The sequence below is a fragment of the Candoia aspera genome, chromosome 16 (assembly GCF_035149785.1).
Source record: "Candoia aspera isolate rCanAsp1 chromosome 16, rCanAsp1.hap2, whole genome shotgun sequence".
Taxonomy (NCBI): domain Eukaryota; kingdom Metazoa; phylum Chordata; class Lepidosauria; order Squamata; family Boidae; genus Candoia; species Candoia aspera.
The window spans coordinates 5473976-5489760 of NC_086168.1; the positions used below are offsets into that span (position 1 = coordinate 5473976).

The following is a 15785-nucleotide window of genomic DNA, read 5'->3' on the forward strand; positions in this document are numbered from 1 at the left end:
GGTTGAGAGAGGGGAAGGAAGGAAGGAAGGAAGGATGGAAGGAAAAAGAAAGAGAGAAAGAAAAAGAGAGAAAAAGGAAGGAAAGAGAGAAAGGAAGGAAGAAAAAAGAAAGAAAAAAGAGAGGAAAGAGAGAAAGGAAGGAAGAAAAAAGAAAGAAAAAAGAGGAAAAAAGAAGGAAAAAGAGAAAAAGGAAGGAAGAAAAAAGAAAGAAAAAAGGGAAGGAGGGAGGAGAGAGAGAGAGAGAGGAAGAAAGAAAGAAAGAAAGAAAGAAAGAAAGAAAGAAAGAAAGAAAAGGGAGAGGAAGAAAAGGAGAGAGGGGGAAGGAGGGAAGGAAGGAAGGAGGAAGGAAGGAAAAAGAAAGAGAGAGAAAGAAAAAGAGAGAAAAAGGAAGGAGAGAGAGAAAGGAAGGAAGAAAAAAGAAAGAAAAAAGGAAAGGAGGGAGGAGAGAGAGAGAGAGAGGGGGAGAAAGAAAGAAAGAAAGAAAGAAAGAAAGAAAGAAAGAAAGAAAGAAAGAAAGAAAGAAAGAAAAGGGAGAGGAAGAAAAGGAGAGAGGGGGAAGGAGGGAAGGAAGGAAGGAGGAAGGAAAGGTGGCTTGGTGATGGATGGAGGCAAATTGCATTTCCCTTGTAGATGAAGCCACGAAGAACACCAACCACTTCAGGCAGGCCACGTGCGGCCCACAAGAGAGGGGACCCATCTCCTGTTATTGCTCCCCATCGCAATTGCTCAGACGTGAAAAAAACAGGTCCCGCCTCCCTCCCTCCCTCCCTCCCATGCGAAGGGAAAAGGATTACCGGTTGAGGAGGAGGTCCAGGACCTGCTTGGTCGTGGCGAACGCTCGGTAGGTGCACAGGAAGATGGTGACGTACGTGGAGTCATTGCCTTTGAATGCCGAGACCAGGTACTCCACCAGCTTCTCCAGGGTGCCGGCTTTGATCGTCCGCACCTTGCATGTCTCGTAGAGATTTAAGGCGGATTCGTTCTCAAACTGGAGAGAGACGATCATGAGGAGGGGAGTTCCGCAGGGTGTGAGATGCAACCCTCGACCGAGGACTCCATCGTACCCTCTAGCGCCTCTCCCGGCTCCAAAACCACTTAAAATCAAAGCTAATTCTGTCTCTCTCTCTTTGGAGAGAGATGCAAATAAAAACAAGACAAATTTACCCACCGGTGCCAATTCAACAACTAAGAAATGCTTCTCTGCCCCCTCCCAGAAGCGAGAGGTGGTGGAGGATGGACCTCCCAAAACCCTCAAGCAGGGGATGATGGGAGCTGTCTATCAACCACAGCTGGCATCCAGTTGAAGAATAAATATCTATTTTAATTAAAACTGATTTTTTCTCTCTTTCTTCAGAAAGGCAAACCACGTGCATTTTACTTCCAGCTGCAATGAAGTCAGCAGATATTATTGTTGTTGTTGTTATTATTATTATTATTCACAACCATGTGAAATCACAGCTACCAGTTCTTTAGCTGGTGTTGGCCTTCATTTGCATAGAGTTCTTCCCAAGAACCTAGGATGTCATAAATAATAATTTAAACAATTATTTAAACAAATACAAGTTTCTAGTCCCTATGGGGGCAAAAATAGCCCTGGGCTAGAGGGACCCTGCAGAAATCAAAAAGAGGGAGCTGTGGAGAGAACTTTCCTCCACTGCACATCAGTTTTCTAAAAAAGTGGCTATTTTTCCTTGAAGGTTCCAACAACCAGATGTTAAGCAGCCTGTGAATATTCATGCAGATGGGTGACTTGAAGGAGGAAGCAGAGACAATCATTTCCATACAGGTGACAGATGTTTTGGGGGGCTTAAGAGGATGACGCTGATGGAAGAACACCAAAATTTTCCACAATGGAGGAACAGATAGTGAAAACGACTGGGTGACTTTCGGCCAGTCCCTCTCTCTCAGCCCAACCCACCTCACAGGGTTGTTGTTGTGGGGAAAATAGGAAGAGGAAGGAGTATGAGGTGTGTTCCCCGCCTTGAGTTATTTATAAAAATAATAAAGGCAGGATAAAAAAAATTCTTTTAAAAAAATCAGAACTGGCAGAAATGGCAAAAACTGACCTGTTTGGTCAGGGAGAAACCGATAGATACTTTTTTTTTGAAAGACTGGAAATCTTTTATGGCCTTTTTGCTAAAAGAAGGAAGAAATGATGCTTTATGGATTTAATAACTGAAAAAGGATTAAACAAGGGGCTGAAGGCATCTCTGGAGCAGCTAAGAGGGAGGAGGGATGATGAGGTTGTAATCATCTTTTATATCATTTAAATAATCATTTATATCTTGACTTTCATTTCTTTCATTCTCTTTCTTTTCTTTAGGTTTGTCTTTTACTTACAATTTTTAAAAATAAAAATTATTTTAAAAAAGAAAGAGAGAGAGAATCAGGATGAAGCGGAAATAAACCCACGGCAAGATGATTCCTGCATTACTGAACATGTGAAGTGAAGGGACGGGGGTTTTTTTCCGCAAACACAGCCCGAATCCTTCCACCAGCCCAGAAAGGGCAGAATGCACACCTTGGTCTACTCTGCAGGGCTACTGTAGTGGACACGGAGCATGCCCAAATGCCACCCGAAGTGCACAAGGCACGAGGGCTGTGCCAGGACCGAAACAATGCTTTCGTTCCGACTCTCAAGCCAACTAGCCTCTCATTTATTTTCTCAGCTGTGCTTACAAAAAAGAAAAAAGAAATTCAACATGTTTTCTGCTGGTTCACAGACACCACAGTCCATTCTCTAACAAAGCAGTGGGTGAAGGCCCAACTCAGCTGCTCAGGTCTTATCGTTCTCCAGGGCAAAAGCTTCAGCACTGGACTGCCCGCTTTCCACCACCACCCTCTTGGTCTTCATGCCAGCTTTCGGCCAGGCTGCAGTCCAGCTTAGCAGCGATTAAATAAAAAGGCCCCAAGGCCCTAGTCCTCAAGGCTGGGCCACAGCGTAGGCGAGAGAGGGAAAATCCAAGGGGGCAACAATCCATCCTTGTTTGTTGAGGGCCCCTTTCCAGAATGAGTAAACCAGAATAAAATCAGGCACAGTAACAGTGTTGCAAGACCCCATGAGGCTTTTGGGGGGATGGAGCCCAGAGTCAGCTGCTGCTGGGTGCAGAAGTGAAAATGGAGACCTATCTGCTTCCCCCAATCTCTTGGAGATGGCCTCCTTGTTTAAAAACCGTGATTAACACTCATGCTAAGGGGACGCAAGGATTGGAATGGGCCGATTTCCCCGTTCGGAGTGGAAAGACACCAAAAGACTCGGGGCACAAAAGACCTCTGGAGTGTGAGTCGCACCCAGCCCAACATGCCCCTTTGGGCTCCTTCCAAGATGAGGTTTTCTCGAGTTTAGAAAGTTGCAGGAAAGGAGAAAATATCTCTTGGATCTTCCCCCTCCCAGGTCTCAAGTCCCAGCTCCAAGCAAGAAGCTTGAGAATCCAAGGAATCCAATTCCCTTTGGCATGCTTCGGCTTAATGGGATTTTCAGAAGCGGCCTCCCTCCTTTGGCTAAGAGACGGCGCTCGCCAATCAACTCAAGCGGGGTGGGGGAAATGCTGGGGTCAAGCAATCAAACGCACTTTCTGCCTTTCCCTCTGCATCATAAGAAAGCTGATTCCCAAACCGGCCTACTTCGCAGGGCTGTTGGAGTTGATGTAAACATCAGAGAGGCTTGGAATAATCTTGGGGCAGACAGGAGGCATACAGAGGGATTTTTCATTCTACACACATGCAGGGAATCAGGGCTCCCTGGTATACAAGTTTAATTTTGTAATTAGCCGAAGTGGTAATATTAGTAGAGGTAGTCCTTGTTTAGTGACTAAAATGGGGACTGGCAACTTGGTCATTAAGTGAAGTGGCTGCTAAGTGAAACCGTGACAGTGCTTATGATCTGACTTCAGCTTTCCTTTGCTTTACAGACCTATGAAGTTCGTCAGTTTGAGGATTGGTGGCAAAGTTACTTTATCATCACAGTTGTAACTGCAGATGGTCGTTAAACGAGGCAGTCGTGAAACGAGGACTACCTGTATTATTATTATTTGCTTAAAAGCTTCACTTCCACCCAATATGTACAATGACAGGCTTGTGGAAATCCACGGAATAATCACAGAACCGGGCATAACTACCTTTTGTGTCTATAGAAGTGTTCCATCCACCCCCCCTGTCTCTTTCCACAGCCCTGCAAGGTAGGCAGGCTGCTGTTCTCAAACGCCCAAATGATAGATAAGGAAGAGCGAGGATGGAAGAACGCTGAACTGGCCCACGCTTACCCCCAGCCATCGCTGGCCTTTGTTGGCTGTGTGATGAAGCTGAACTTTCCGAAGAGAAATGCTGTAGATTACGCCATTTTCAACCTCTTCTCCGATCTCCTGGGTGGAACTCTGGAATAAGAATCAGAGAAAAGTTTCAAACCATTTGGACAGTTTTGACTAACATGGTGCACCCCAAACCGCAAAAATATTCCAACCCGAACCTGGAGTGAAAGCAATAAAAACTCAGAGGAGAGTCTTTTCCTCTGGTGGTTTCTGAAATTGTGCAAATGTGGTTTTTCCCCCCCCCTCTTCCAAGCATCTACCACATCTCTCCCTTCTTCCTCAATAGGGGCACTCTGCTTATCAAGCCATCGAAACTCAGCTCTGGGTTTAATTGGCCCTTTAGAAACTCACACGTGGAGGACCTGCCATCAGTGACATTGCTGGGGGGCGGGCAGCCTGCACACCCTACTGTTGCTGTGGGGGAGGATGATGGGAACTGTAGTCCCAAGTAAGTGGAGAAGCCCATCTGATCCTAAAATACTTTCTAGACAGGGTTAGCTGCTTATCCGGTGCTGTAATCCAGCATCTTCCGGAGCTGGTGCCATCCAGATGGGATGGGACCGCCGTTCCCATCGTCCTCAAATAGGTTGAGGTTACGTTAAATCAAACTTAGGTTACATTAAATTGGATTTAGGTTAAATTCAACCTCGGAGGGTTGTTGTACGCCACTGTTTACAGCCCAGCGGAGAAAGGTGGGGCTGCCAGAGGCAGGGAAGCTGAACGGGTGTGGCCGAGCTTGGATGGATGCCTCTGAGCGTGACTCGCCTGTGCCATGTCACGCCAAAAAGGGAGGCAAGTAACAGAAAAAGAGCCAGCAGCGTGGCAACAAAGGAGAAAGAACTGAGAACGAACCAGCTGCAAGCATCACGGGATGTTTTTTACTCACTTGTTGATCTAACCCAGGTCAGACCCCCGCCTTCGGAGGTCTGACAGCCTTCGTTTGAAGAGGGGAGGGGAAGATAATCTCAAACGTGCCCTCAAATCACAGACTTAGACAAACTTCTGGACCCCAAGTTCCCCAAAATTTGTCTCTTTATCCTAGGTTACCAGGATAAAGCAATGTTGAGACACTTTCTCTCTTCCAATATGGAAGGGGGGGGGGGGTGACCAACAGAGAAAAAAACCAGTATTTTGCTTTACTGCCCAGAAACCTTCCAAGAGCTTTTCACGTGCCTGAACTAAATCCGCCTGTGCTTTTCACGGGAACGCAATCCTTCCGCATTCCTTACATCAAAACCAAAAGCCAACATCTCAAATTCTTTGCCCTCCCGCTGCCCACGTTCACAGGACCAGCTTCTGGATTACGGTAGTGTCCTACGTTGGAACGCTTGAAAATACTGCGTAAAAGTACCGTTTAAACCTACCAAAGGGCTGGTTTGACATACTAAGTCCTGCCTGAAAGCTGCTGAAATTCCTTTCCGATGATTAAAAGTCTGAGGCCGTGCAGCAGAACAAATCCTGTTTTCTAAACCTGCGTTGAACTAAACCTTCATTCAGAGATCGCATTCCAACGCATGCCACCTCGAGCGCAGGAAAAGATAACCCTAAGTTATAACATGTGCACGATTCTGTACTGTCCTTCCTTCTAGCCTTGCCTCGTCCCCATGGCTATGAAAGAAAGTGGGAAAATTTTTAAATTGAGTTGAGCAATGCCCTGGAAAGCCTCAGATGACCAAACTGGCCCAGAAGCTTTTCCCCTTCCACTGTGCAAGTGATCGCAAATGAAGGATGTTTATTTTTGGGATGTACCCCACAGCAACGGATTAAAGAAATGCAATACAGGCACGCTCTTACGGGCCCGCACTATGATTTCTGAAATTGTCGTGGGCATGTCTGGGTATGTGGAAGGGTTTTAAGTTTGGTGCTCAGCTAAAGGGCAACATGTTCCTAACTTTGGGCTCATAAACTGAGCAGGGTCAACCTGATTATTACTTGGATGGGAGACCACTAGGAGATCTCGTGGTTTGTTACTTGGAGGGGAGACCACTAGGAGATCTTGTGATTTATTTATTTTTTAAGAAAATCTGGAATAAGGCCAGGGCAAACCCCTTCTCTATTGTTGCCAAGAAAATGTCAAAGTCACTTAGATTAAGTTGCCAGGGCTTGACCTCAGCTTGAAGGAGGAGGTTTCCTTCAAGTCTGGTATACTTCTGATCTGCCATATTCCAGTGTCTCTGTTTGACTGCAAAGGGCATAGTCCCACTGGAGCGGGAAAGTGGGAGACACTTGCTTCATCTTGCCCGCGATCTTGCTAGCTCTCTACCACTCATCTTACAGCTGATCAGTGGAAGAACAGAGGAGAAAACAGGCTGTGTCTTCCGCATCAATTAATTGACATAGGACTAAATAACTTTATGAGCTGTTTTGACCCTTATTCCGCATCAGTGTTTCTCAACCTTAGCTACTTGAAGATGTGTGGACTTCAACTCCCAGAATTCCCCAGCCAGCATGCCCTACATGGTAAAAGGGGCACTTTAGAAGCCTTATTCGATTCCTTTGTGGGCAAAAGCCTCAGATGCAACTTCAGAAGCTTTTTTCTAGGTGCCCCTTCCCACAAACAGGCTGGCGGTCTGAAATCCGCTGCAGCCAAAAAGCCCAACATGATCAAGCCTCGATCAAGTGGAACTTTTAAGGATCCACATGCAGATCGTGGCTCAGGCACCCCCAGGACCAGCCCAAGAATTACACCACTGACGGTATGCTCCTCTCTCTCTGGCTTTTCAGCTGTTTCCATCCATGGGGTTTCCCCGCATCAATACCCCCAATTCTTCAGACTGTTCCTGGAAACTGCTAGCCAAACACACCAACTTCTGCAGAAGTGTGGATTTTTTTCAGTGGAAGCAACATGCAAGCTCTGGGGGGAAAAGAACGGCAGAGTTGGCACGCCCGGCCGTGCCCAGGAAGTAGACAATTTTGCTCTCGATGATGCGAGGACACCACAGCAACATGGCCTTATGGAGAAACTATAAATCAAGAATGGAAGCCTGACGAGGCACTTTCGGCAGCTCACGAGGCTGCGGGCCAGGAAGGAGGAATGCCTCGGTTTGCTGAATGCGCTCCCTCCACTTCCTTCCCCTTTTTCCAAACAGCCCATTCAGTTTTACGGCTAGGCTAAGGGTATTTCGCTGACACCCCGGGGGTGGAGGGATCTGGGGAAGCTGCGAGGGATTCACGGCGGCACGTGATGGCGATCTCGTGTTTATTGCAGCTCTGGGGACAGGGGAGGACCATCTGTTCTTGGCACCAACTCAGTGCCTCCTTTACCCTTTTCTGCTGAGTTATGGTCTTGGCTACATTTCCCCGAAATGAAAGAACAAAAATGCAGCAGAAACTGAAGCCCAGCCTGGCACCTGTAACGTCACTGGGGAGTTGGGAGGAAACGAGAGAGGGAAGATAGAATTGGATCGCGTTCAACCATCTTGTCGGGATCTGGGTTCGAAATCTATTTGCCCTCCTTTTTCCCAGCAGAGACGTGGTTCTAGGGAATATGACTCTCTCCAGGACAAGCCTGTTCCCATCAATGACAGCAACAATAATAGTAATATAACCCCATAATCTTTGCTCTTTCTGAGAATCATATCAGCTCTTTCCAGCATTCTTCTAGAACAGCTTTTCTTAAAATGTGGTCTTAGGACCCCCGGGGGTCCCCCAAGACCCTCTCAGGGGGTCCACAATATCAAACTTCTTTGCCAGCCTATGCTGAAAAACAACACAATACAGGTAGTCCTCACTTAACGACCACAATTGGGACTGTATTTTGGTTGCTAAGCAAGGTGGTCATTAAGTGAATCCAACCCAATTTCAAGACTTTTTCTGTGGTGCCTGTTAAGCGAAACACCATGGCGTTAAGCAAACCATGTCGTTGTTAAGCAAATCACAGGCTTCCCCATTGATTTTGCTTGTCAGAAGCTGGCCGGGAAGGCTGAAAACGGTGATCACGTGACCACATGACACTCCAACGGCCATAAATGCAAACCGGTTACCAAGCACCCAAATCATGATCACATGCCTGCAGGGACACTGTGACGGTCATAAGTGTGAGGACCAGTCATAAGTCAGTTTTTACAGTTAACTCACGTAAAGGTAGATTCTATTTACATCCTTGAAACTCAGCACAGCGAATGGTCCCAAGATTCCACCTGGGGTTTGACAAACATAGCCTGCAGGAGAGTCCCCCAACCGTGGCAACTTCCAGACATGCAGACTTCAACACCCAGAATTCTCAAGAACACCCATGTTGGCCAGGGAATTCTGGGAGTGGAAATCCACACTTCTGGCATGGGCTCAATCTCCCAGTTTGCGACACTGGGCTTCTTTTGAAACAGGAAAATATTGTGTGTGGGTGGTTTTGTTGTTTTGTTTTAGCAGCTGCTAACGTGTTTGGTTCACGTTAAAGAGGACCAAAAGGTTCCGATTAACCACATTTCATCAAGCTTAGCGGAAACAACTAAACATTGGTCACAGCTGACATCCAGTTTATTCATTTTCATAGGATTTAAAAAGTTTTTTTCAGGCGTTCTGGAACCCCTTTACGGACTTTTTGCTGACAACTGGACTGAAACATTCATGATTTATGGATTTGCAAATTGATAAGGGATGGGCTACGGGGAGATATATGCATGCAACCTTATAAAGGGGGGAAGAAACATTAAGTTTGCCTGTTGTGATGAAGATTGGAAGTCGCTTCTTTAACTATTTCTCTTTTCTCTTTAATCTTTCTCCCTTTCCTTGCACTTTCTCTTCTTTTTCTTTTCATTTTCTCTCTCTCTCTCTCTCCTGAATTTGGTTTGTATTATCTTTTATTACTTTTAAAGCTTTCAATAAAAATTATTTAAAAAAACAACAACCCTGCCAGGTAGAATAGGCAGAAGACTTGGAACATGCCTGAAGTCACCCAGTAAACTCCAGGGCTGGGTAAGAGACCTGAGCTTCATGCATTATGCGGCAAAACCCAGTCCATAATTTCTCTGCACAGGGATCAGCCTCTCACAATTAGAACATCAATGGGGGGGGGGGGGGAGTTGGCTGCAGACCTGAGCATCCATGCATCCTGCCAAAACCTAGATTAGGCGGATATAATATTGGTGAGGTGGTTTTAAGTAACTTCTGGACAGAATCGCCGGGTACCTAAATCCATTAGCGTATCGTTGTGGGTCTTAGTCATCAAAAACAAATCACAAAATATTATTGCCCTCCAGGCAGGAAAAGGCACTTAAGAAAAATTATTTTTATACACCGACGCATTCTGGAGAGACATTTTGCTGCAGGATGATTCCCAGCTTCTGTCCCAAAGGATAAATTTAATTGGGGAGGAGGGAAATCCGCTGGGGCAGTTACCGGCCCCTTTTGAGAGCATTCCCAGCTCCTTGCAATGTCTCTGCTGAAAGAGCTCAGCGGGTCAAAGCTTGCTTGCATGCAGAAAGCTAGCCCTACAGGGAAAGGGCAATGCGAGCAGCAGCAGCTTTCCACCGCAAGAAACTCTTATGCACTTTATTCTCCATTTTGTTGCAAAACATCGCAATTCTCCTTCAGTTTACAAACTCAGAACCTGTAATGAGATCACATGCCCCCCCCAATGGAAACAAAACACGTCCCACTATTTGAGAAGAGAAAAGGAGTGGGGGGAATTTGCCTATAGAGAAGTCTTAAATGAGTCACAACTTCCTTATTTACCTCCTTCCGTTCCTGTTATATAATTGTATTCTTTGCTCGGTGTTACTCCGGCTACAGTATTTTTAGGACACATCGCAACCCTCCCCGCACAAAGCTACCTACAGTTGTTGCAACAGCAACGGAAACAGAGGAAGGTGCTTATTTTTAAGCTTCCACGGTTGTTAATTTTCACAGTCAAGCCTGCAATTTCAAATATACGATGTTCAGCCTTGAGGGCTAGAAGCTTGTTTTTTTGAAACACCCAACATCGGGCGGCCAAGGTCAGGTCATATCCGTGTCTTCTTACGGCATGAAAGAGAATTCTTATGAAGGCCTCAAGGTCAGAAACTATCAAGCTGGTGGCTAGGGATGATGGGCACTGTAGTCACACACACCTAAAGATTCCCCAATTGAGGACCCAATGCAAGAAAGGCCTTTAAAAACAATTAATGCTTACATTACAAATTATTATTATTATTACGGTTGGTTGCACCATCAGCCAGATGTTTAGACTGGATTTCACATGTTTGTCCACTTATCAAGTCCTTCCCAAGGACCTGGGATAGGCAGATGTTGTTGTTCAATAATATTAAAGGTATTGTCACAGGATGTAAGCTGTTCCTATTATTATCGTTGTCGTTTTTTTTTTTTTATTATTATTATTATTATTATTATTATTATTATTATTATTATTATATGGCCTTTAAGAAAATTTTGGGTCTTTGCATTTGCTTCTGGGAAAGAGTGAAGGATGGAACATACTTTCCTGAACAAAATGAAGTAAAATGAAATAAATATGTATTTCCAGCTGTTAAATGCAAATGAGCAATGCACATATTCTTCGGTTAAAAAAAAAGTTAGCAGCCCTGTAGTGTAAACTCAGTTTGGGCAAAATAACACACCATTTAGCCTGTGTTTATACTCACCCCTCCAGCCTAACTTGGTTTCTACTTCCAAAGAAATGAAAACCTTCAGCGAACATCTGCAGCTCAGCTACATCAGCTAAAAAGTCCGTGAGTCAACAAAGAACATGGGAAAAACCGACAAAAGCCCCCTCTGTATCCAATTCACAGAATCTAGTTTTGTTTTCTCTGGATAAAAGCTTTTGAAAAACAGTAACAACACAGAGCTATCTGCTCTTCTCTAAAACAGGAACAATTCTGCAGCCAGTACAGTTAAAAAAGGGGGGGGGAAAGGGGGGGGGTGAGGGGAGGAACACACACATACGCACGCGCACACACACGCACGCACACACAGACTCCCCTCTGCACTATTTTTCATGCATACTTTAATTCAATTCAGCAAGGCAGGAAGTTCAGTTTCGTTTTCCAGGTTAAAAAAAAAAGTCACCTAGGGGAGTTTTTTAAAAATGCACGGGATAGATCCCTTATCAACAAATTCAGCCATGTACTTGAGGGGCGACCCAGAAGCACGTATGATATGCAATCCCTTCTCTGCCTGTTGCACCGCCTGAGCGTGAAGAACGAGGATTCGATTCCCAAGCGGGGCTCCAGAGAACAGAGGCGGCTGTAAACTATTGGCTGCAACCAGTGGAACACACGGATGAAACACACAGCCTTGATCCATCGGGAATTATGCTAAATTTGGGGGAAGAAGGAAATTATGTCATGTAATCTGGGGAGGTAGAAATGGAGTTAACTCTGGAACTGCTCCGAAGAAGACTGGAGCACGTTTTTAACTATTTCTTTTTTCTTTCTTTGTTCACTTTCTCTTCTACTTTTCCCTTGTTTGCTCTCGTATTCTTTTCTTTTTACTATTTTTTTACTCTTTTGGACCTTTTGAGTTGGTGAAAAAAATCTTTGATAAAAATTATATAGGAAGTATGTTAAGTTTTTCGGCAGGAGGACTGGCCCACCATCCCGGTCTTGGGCTGGCAGATCAAAATACATTTTCTGGAGTCCTAGATGAGGAGGATGAAAAAGAAATGGTACATAAAGCAGAGATCAGGTGTCCCAACTTGGAGCGCCAGGACGGGGGAAAACAATATTCCTGACTTTACTCACAAATGCCAGACCACACAGGCCTGTGTCCTCATACAGTTAGTTCTTGCTTAACAACCATTCATTTAGTGATGGTTTGGACTTACGACGGTGCTGAAAAAACCATCTTATGACCAGTCTTCATGTTTATAACTGTCGCAGCATCCCCACGGCCACCTGATTATGGTTTGGGCGCTCGGCAACCAGTTTGCATTTATGACGGTCACAGCATCCTGTGGTCATGTGATCGCCATTTTCGACCTTCTTGACTGGCTTCTGGCAAGAAAAATCAATGGAGAACCACATGATTCACTTAACAACTGCATGGTTCGCTAATGCCCATGGTGATTCGCTTAACAACCACTGCAAAAAAGGTCATACAATCGGGTTGATTCATTTAATGACTGCTTTGCTTAGCAACCAAAATTCCAGTCCCAATTGTGAGGACTACCTGTATGGCACCTCTTCCATAAAACATGTTTTAAACACAGGGGTAATAGGAAATTCTTCTCCCCTGACTCACTTTTCCTTCCAAAGCAAAGATCCAAAGAAATGGCATCTTAAAGAGGCCTCTTAGTTGCCAAAGGGAGGGTGGCTAGGGGAAAAAATCCAACAGGTTTGTACTGCCAAGCCCCTGCTCCATTCAAGCCCCCTTACGCAGCGATCTGTCACTGTTTTTGGCTGATGGTTCAACGTTTTGTCAAACCAGGCCTCTCTCTTGCAAATGTCCTCGCTGCTGGTTTTGGAGCAAAAGGTCCATTGGGGGCCATCGTGCAAAGACTGCAGAATATCCAGGATATCTTAAAAGGACTTTACCTTTAGATTGGCCAGGAAAACAGATGAACAGCTCATTAAACCAACCAACCCAGAGTTCTCACTCAAGGCACAAATGGCCCGCCTCACTGTGGACACATTATGCGATGATCTAACTTTCTGGAGAAGGCTCTGGTGCTGGGAAAGGTGGAAGGAAAGAGAGGAAGAGGATGATGCAGCAGCAAGATGGAGGGACTCAGTTACATGGTGATGGGTGGACCACTGGAAGAGCTGAAGGACCAGGCTGAGGACAGACCCTCCTGGAGAAGGTCTAGCTACGTGGTTGCTAAGAGCTGACTCTGACTTGATGGCACACAATCAGTCCGTCCGTCCATCCATCCATCCATCCATCCATCCATCCATCAATTTCTATCTAGGAAAGTCATATAATCCCCAGAGAAGCCTATAATGCTGGGAAAGGCGGAAGGAAAGAGCAGAAGAGGATGACCAGCAGCAAGATGGAGGGACTCAGTTACATGGTGATGGGTGGACCACTGGAAGAGCTGAAGGACCAGGCTGAGGATCGATCATCCTGGAGAAAAATCTATCTAAGTAACCACTAAGAGCCAACACTGACTTGATGGCCTCCAATCAATCAATCAATCAATCAATCAAATACCCCTTAGATGTGTTGGACCACACCTCCCCTCTTTCACAGCCAGAGCGCCCAACAGCCTTTGGATTAAGGATTATGCTATTCCGCCAACTGGGAAATACCTCTATTTTCTCTGAAAACACCACGGGCCCCTGTAAACAACACAGCCTTGTTTCTTTTTCTCAGAAATGACAGAAAAAGCATGAGAGAACAAAGCTTTTGTTCTTTTCTGATAATACTGGACTTGCTACTCTCTTTTTAAATAGGAATTTGATCAAGCTTCGCTTTTTAGAGGACAGGGAAAGGATAGGAAAGAGAAGCAATGTGTAAATAAATCCACAGAAATAACATCGCCAGCAAACAGAAAGCAAGTGGTTTTAAAAAGATGCCCCCTTCTGCAGCTTCTGCAGCGGCTTGGCTCAACCTGCTAACTTCAATTACTGAATGAAATCATTCTGGGGTTCAGGGAATAAATGGAACTGCAGTCTGACCAAAGAAATGGAGGTCACCCACAACGCTGGGCCATAAAAACCACAGTCAGGATTAAAACAAACCAAGCTGTTAGCAACTGGTGCAAAGGCACTGCAAGTTATCAACTGACCTGATCAAGTCTTGCTGCAGGAGCCAATTCCTCGGCTGGGCAGAGGGTTGGCCTGGATGATCTCTAAGATCCCTTCCATTCTCTGAATCTGGCCAATGGCAGCTCCTTCCAGATATCCTGGGACAGCAGGCAGGGTGTCTGGAAGGAGGGCACCAGATTCCAGAAATCAACCTCATGCCCTCAGATCTCTAGCCACCATTTATTTGCAGTGTGTGGGAACGACAAATTCTCTCCCATTTATTATATTTGTATGCCGCCCTTCTCTCTCCCATCACAGTTGCACCAAAGGGAAGATCTTTTGGCTCAAATCAGGCACAAAAAATGGTAATGGCTTTATTTAATTTGCTTCATTTCTATCGTGGCTTCGCGTGGTGTGCGAAAACTCAACCCACTTTGGCTAGTTTAGCATCCGATGGATTTTGCGACTGCAGGAAATGCGTGACCGCAATAACAACGTTAAGTGTATTGTTCAACCCAGCCAGACTAGCTTTTTATTTCATTTATGCAACAACTATGGACTGGACCCTTGATGAACCACAGTTTGTGGAACCTGCTAGTTGTAACAACTGCAGACTAGGAACAAGATGACATATTGCTTGGGGAACCTAGTAATTGTGAAAACTAAGGACTGGAACCTTGATGAAGCAGTTTGTAGAACCTTTGTTGTTGTTTATTCGTTCAGTCATTTCCGACTCTTCGTGACTTCATGGACCAGCCCACGCCAGAGCTTCCTGGCAGTCATCGCCACCCCCAGCTCCCCCAGGGACGAGTCTGTCACCTCTAGAATGTCATCCATCCACCTTGCCCTTGGTCGGCCCCTCTTCCTTTTGCCTTCCACTCTCCCTAGCATCAGCATCTTCTCCAGGGTGTCCTGTCTTCTCATTATGTGGCCAAATACTTCAGTTTTGCCTTTAATATCGTTCCCTCAAGTGAGCAGTCTGGCTTTATTTCCTGGAGGATGGACTGGTTGGATCTTCTGGCAGTCCAAGGCACTCTCAGAATTTTCCTCCAGCACCACAGTTCAAAAGCATCCATCTTCCTTCTCTCAGCCTTCCTTATGGTCCAGCTCTCGCAGCCAAATGTTACTACAGGGAACACCATTGCTTTAACTGTGCGGGCCTTTGTTGTCAGTGTGATGTCTCTGCTCTTAACTATTTTATCGAGATTGGTCATTGCTCTTCTCCCAAGGATTAAGCGTCTTCTGATTTCCTGACTGCAGTCAGCACCTGCAGTAATCTTCGCACCTAGAAATACAAAGTCTTTCACTGCTTCTACATTTTCTCCCTCTATTTGCCAGTTATCAATCAAGCTGGTTGCCATAATCTTAGTTTTTTTGAGGTTTAGCTGCAAACCAGCTTTTGCACTTTCTTCTTTCACCTTCATCATAAGGCTCCTCAGTTCCTCTTCGCTTTCAGCCATCAAAGTGGTATCATCTGCATATCTGAGATTGTTAATGTTTCTTCCAGCGATTTTAACTCCAGCCTTGGATTCCTCAAGCCCAGCATGTCGCATGATGTGTTCTGCGTACAAGTTGAATAGGTAGGGTGAGAGTATACGGCCCTGCCGTACTCCTTTCCCAATCTTAAACCAGTCCATTGTTCCGTGGTCTGTTCTTACTGTTGCTACTTGGTCGTTATACAGATTCTTCAGGAGGCAGACAAGATGACTTGGTATCCCCATATCACTAAGAACTTGCCACAATTTGTTATGGTCCACACAGTCAAAGGCTTTAGAATAGTCAATAAAACAGAAATAGATGTTTTTCTGAAACTCCCCGGCTTTTTCCATTATCCAGCGGATATTGGCAATTTGGTCTC

At 45.3% G+C, this 15785-nt stretch overlaps 1 protein-coding gene across 1 annotated transcript in view; it reads right to left on the minus strand.

The window, feature by feature from the left end:
* The window catches only part of RALGDS (ral guanine nucleotide dissociation stimulator), a 52621-nt gene that overhangs the window by 17080 nt on the left and 19756 nt on the right, over positions 1-15785 (minus strand). The window contains exons 2-3 of the mRNA XM_063316547.1: positions 4263-4373; positions 795-988 (exon numbers count right to left, since the gene is read on the minus strand). Coding sequence (XP_063172617.1) covers positions 795-988; positions 4263-4373 — 305 coding nt within the window. The remainder of the gene's footprint in view (positions 1-794; positions 989-4262; positions 4374-15785) is intronic.